Source organism: Triticum dicoccoides, chromosome 1A, assembly GCF_002162155.2.
Source record: "Triticum dicoccoides isolate Atlit2015 ecotype Zavitan chromosome 1A, WEW_v2.0, whole genome shotgun sequence".
Taxonomy (NCBI): domain Eukaryota; kingdom Viridiplantae; phylum Streptophyta; class Magnoliopsida; order Poales; family Poaceae; genus Triticum; species Triticum dicoccoides.
In genome coordinates, this window is record NC_041380.1 from 11,900,746 (window position 1) to 11,904,601 (window position 3,856).

The 3,856-nt window shown below is 54.8% G+C and overlaps 1 protein-coding gene across 1 annotated transcript; it reads right to left on the bottom strand.

Annotated features, from left to right (window-relative positions):
• Positions 1-1,598: 1,598 nt before the first annotated feature.
• LOC119304303 (anthocyanidin 3-O-glucosyltransferase-like) lies at positions 1,599-3,412 on the bottom strand. Its single transcript, XM_037581612.1, has 2 exons — positions 2,863-3,412; positions 1,599-2,751 (listed from the first exon to the last, which is right to left on the bottom strand). The coding sequence occupies exons 1-2, from the start codon at positions 3,371-3,373 to the stop codon at positions 1,760-1,762; spliced, it is 1,503 nt and encodes a 500-aa protein (XP_037437509.1). The 5' UTR covers positions 3,374-3,412; the 3' UTR covers positions 1,599-1,759.
• Positions 3,413-3,856: the final 444 nt, after the last annotated feature.

Here is a 3,856-nt window from a genome sequence, read left to right on the forward strand (position 1 = left end):
ACATTGTCGTCAGCTGCTAGAAAGTTACCTTTTGATGATTAGTATTACGCGCACCCTATAAGGAGTACAATTTTTTTTATGTCATTTGGTGTATCTATGAATTATAATTGATGCACTGCAGTACACTGAATTTTGTCATCATCTCTGGATTTCTGCGAGATTACATTGATTATGCGACAGAATGTGTAAAGTGTTAAATCTTTGAGGCCGAGCACCTGCGGAAGTTTCAGATTTTCAGACCTCCGATTTAAAACATTTGTATTTTCCATAATGCCTGCCCTAAAGGGCTGACATATTTCATACTAAACCTAAGCAATCCTTGCTCCAGTTGAACTTCATGCTTTTTATGGATGTGGTTTAGACGGTAGAAAACAGAGGAGCATGAATTCCACTCCAGATATGCAATACATCTGAATATTCAGACACATAGTGTTGTCTGCCTTGAACTGAATTTAGGCCTACTAAACAAAAACACCACAAATAGCATATATTTTCTAATGACGGACCCATCAAGTTGAGGATCTCAAATCATTCATATATATCTTAGATGAAAAGATACAGTGTACAACTGTACATTATAGTTGGAAATTGTCAGGGAGAGCAATCAGCTATACACTGGTACACCATTTGTCATGAAGTCTACTCCAGATTTGCAATATATCAAAATCCTACTTCTAAGTCTACTCATCAGGAATTATTGATGTTGTCCAATTGTTTCCACGACGTCAATTGTCTTGTTCCAGCGGTTGTCCTCCTGTAAACTAAACACCCTTCAGTCTGAAACTACACTTTCTTTACTGTGAAACTAGTGATGTAATTGATTTTGTAGCTCGACTGAGTGAATCAAACGGTGCGATCAAATACGATCTTGCCAGGTTGCACTTCGTTCGTGCTCAGTTTAATCAAAATATCTAATTAACGTGTAGTCATGTACGATTAGCAAATCAAACATCTTATCTGAAGGAGCCAATTGCATGCTAACAGCCTGAAGGAAACACAAACTTTCAGACTTGCCAGGGAGAGGGGTCACCAGTTCTGGGCGAGATGGAGGTGCGCGTGGTGGAGTGAGAGGCCGGCACCGGAGACGGGATAACCCTGGATTGGGCACACCGTGCCCTCCATGGCGGACCAGGGGAGGATTGGCCGCCGGCGGCGGCGGTGGCCGCGCACGAAAGACGCCGGGGCTGCGAAACGAAAGGACCGGTGTGGGCCTCCGCCTCAGCCGGCCTTGCCTCGTGAGCGAGCCGTCATCGCACGCGTTTGGAGCCGAGCGAGCGCTCCCGAGCCGAGGGAAGCACCGATCGGATGGGAACGAGCGGCGGCGGTCGGATGTAAGGAGGGGACACGTGGACAAATCCTGGCATGGGTATGCACCGGATGGACTTTGCAGCCGGTGTCCACGAAATTTTCTGGATCAATTCTCTATCATACACGGTACCAATGTAATAATAATAATACTATTAAATACAAATATATAAATGCATTATAAAATTATATTACTACACATGATCCAGAATTTTACATACAAACGGAAAGCCCGGGACTAGCTCAACAATGTGCGAATTTCATCCTGCTGCCCACAAAAATGACAAATATTGCTACCTGTCCATTCCCTTTTCAGCAAATTGTTCATTGGCATATAAGCCGTACAAACACTAATTTTGGGGAGTATGATGACACTGATACGATAAGCTCATTGATTCAGAGAGCTAGCTTGCAAAACTTCTTATATTATGAGACGAAGGGAGCAATAATTAATTCAGTCAGCCACGGTGTGCGCTAGGCTGGTGGCATTAAGCAGATCATGTGCAGGTGCGCATCTCGTCTGCTCTGCTTCGTCGACATGAAGATCATCACGCCTGTGCTCTTGTGATGATGTACAGACTATGTTGAGAAGCTTATCCAGGTTCTTCCTGCTGCCGCCGTCGGACGCGAACGCGGTGGCCGCCATGTCCCGCATCTCCTGCATCCGGGTGCCTTTGTCGCCGGCGAGCAGCGACGACACGGCCTCCACCACGGTCTCGCGCGTCATTGGCTGCTCAAAGACCGTGCCGAAACCCCAGACGTGCGCCACCATCCGCGCGTTCATCCGCTGGTCGCTGAAGAAGGGACGGCACGCCATGGGCACGCCGCCGGCCACGCCCTCCAGCACCGAGGCCCACCCGGCGTGCGTCACGAAGCCGCCCACCGACGCGTGCCGCAGCACGGCCGCCTGCGGCGCCCAGGGCACCACCTTGGCGCGCTCCAGGTCGAGGAACCCCGCCGGAAGCAGCGGCCAGTACTCCTTCGGCAGGGACCAGAGGAACGGCGCGCCTGACAACTCCAGCCCGGCCGCGAGCTCGCGCAGCTCCTCCTGTCCTCCTACTACGGCGGTGACGACCGTGCCGAAGCTGGCGTACGCGACGGCGCCGGCCGGGTGGCCGTCGAGCCAGGCGAGGCATCCGTGCGGGTCGGCCAAGGGGGCGTTGTCGTCGCCGGGCACTGGTAGAAGGTGGAAGGGGCCGATGGGGAGGACCTCCGGGAGCTCCGCCGCGAGAGCTGCGGTGACGTCGTCGGGGAGGAGGCCCGGGAAGGTGTTCAGGGCCACGGCGGTGGCGGCGCCGGGAACGTGCAGCTGCTCGGCCACGCGACGGAAGAGGGCGACGATTGGCAGGTGCATCTCGCCGAAGACGCAGCCGTCGGGGAGGTCCCGGACGCGGTAGCTTCCGAGGCCCGGGTGCGAGGTCAGCAGCTCGTCCGCCCGGCTCGCCGCTGCATTCAATCCATTCATTCATTTCCAAGCATTCGTCTCGGATAAGAAGAAGCTTTCGTCCATGCATGGATGCATCCATAGATGATCGAATCATGGCCGTGCGTCCGTACCTTTGTCGCCGATGTCGTCGCGCAGCGCGTCACCTTGGAGGTGCGCAAGGAGCGCGCTCGGACCGCCGGTCCAGACCGGAACCCATGGTGCCCCCACCGCAGCGGCCGCCTCGGCGGCCATCCAGACGAACGCGTCGCCGACGACGCAGGTGACCCTGGCACCGCCGGCAGCAAGGCGGGCCGTCTCCAGCGCCACTCCCACCCCGCCAGCCTCAGCGGCGGCCAGGAAGAGCCCGAGACGCGCCATATGGTTCGGCGGCGCTGCCGGCCCGGCGCCACCCGAGCTCGGTGGCAATAACATTAACCCGTCCGGCACCTCCACGAAGCGTAGGTTGGCCTCGAGGGCGTCCTGGTTCTTCTCCTGCAGCTGCGCGATGGAGCCGGCGGTGGAGAGGAAGGAGAAGGTGGCGGCCGGCGCCGCGGCGGCCAGGGCGCGCGCCAGGCGGAACAGCTTCACCGCGTGGGAGGCGAAGGGGAAGGTGATCACCACGACGTGCGGCACCGCTGCCATCGTCGTGTACGATACTAGCTTACCGCGTGCAGCTACAGAAGGTAGCTCTCGTCTCTCACGCAGTCTTGTATCTAATCCAGCCGCAGCTCTTGTGCTTCTTATATAGCGGAGACCGGTGAATGTAGTTGTTAGCGTCCAATTCAATCTAGTCCACAGTCTAATTACGTTCTGAACGTTTATGCATATATGGGCCAACATTTAGCGAAAAGTCTACTCCATCTCAAAAGCCTGGACTGAAGTGAGGAAGGAATCTCTCCCTTATAAGCTGGTCATGGCCTCCTCCGGTAAGCGAGGTGGGACTAAACCGAGTCAGCTTCATCAGACTACAGCAGCCCTAACATCCCATCCCCTCGAGAAGCCCCTCAGAAAGGCATGGCGATGCTGGCTCTGATACCAGATGTTAGCGTCCAACTCGATCTAGCACACACTCTACTTACGTTTTGGACGTTTATGCGGACATGGGCCAACATTCAGCGGAGAGCC

Excerpts from the sequence above, each read along its gene's own strand:
- LOC119304303 (XM_037581612.1), bottom strand. The coding sequence starts at position 3,373 with ATGGCAGCGGTGCCGCACGTCGTGGTGATCACCTTCCCCTTCGCCTCC. Across the intron at positions 2,752-2,862 it reads CGACGACATCGGCGACAAAG|CGGCGAGCCGGGCGGACGAG; the intron begins GTACGGACGCAC and ends GATTGAATGCAG.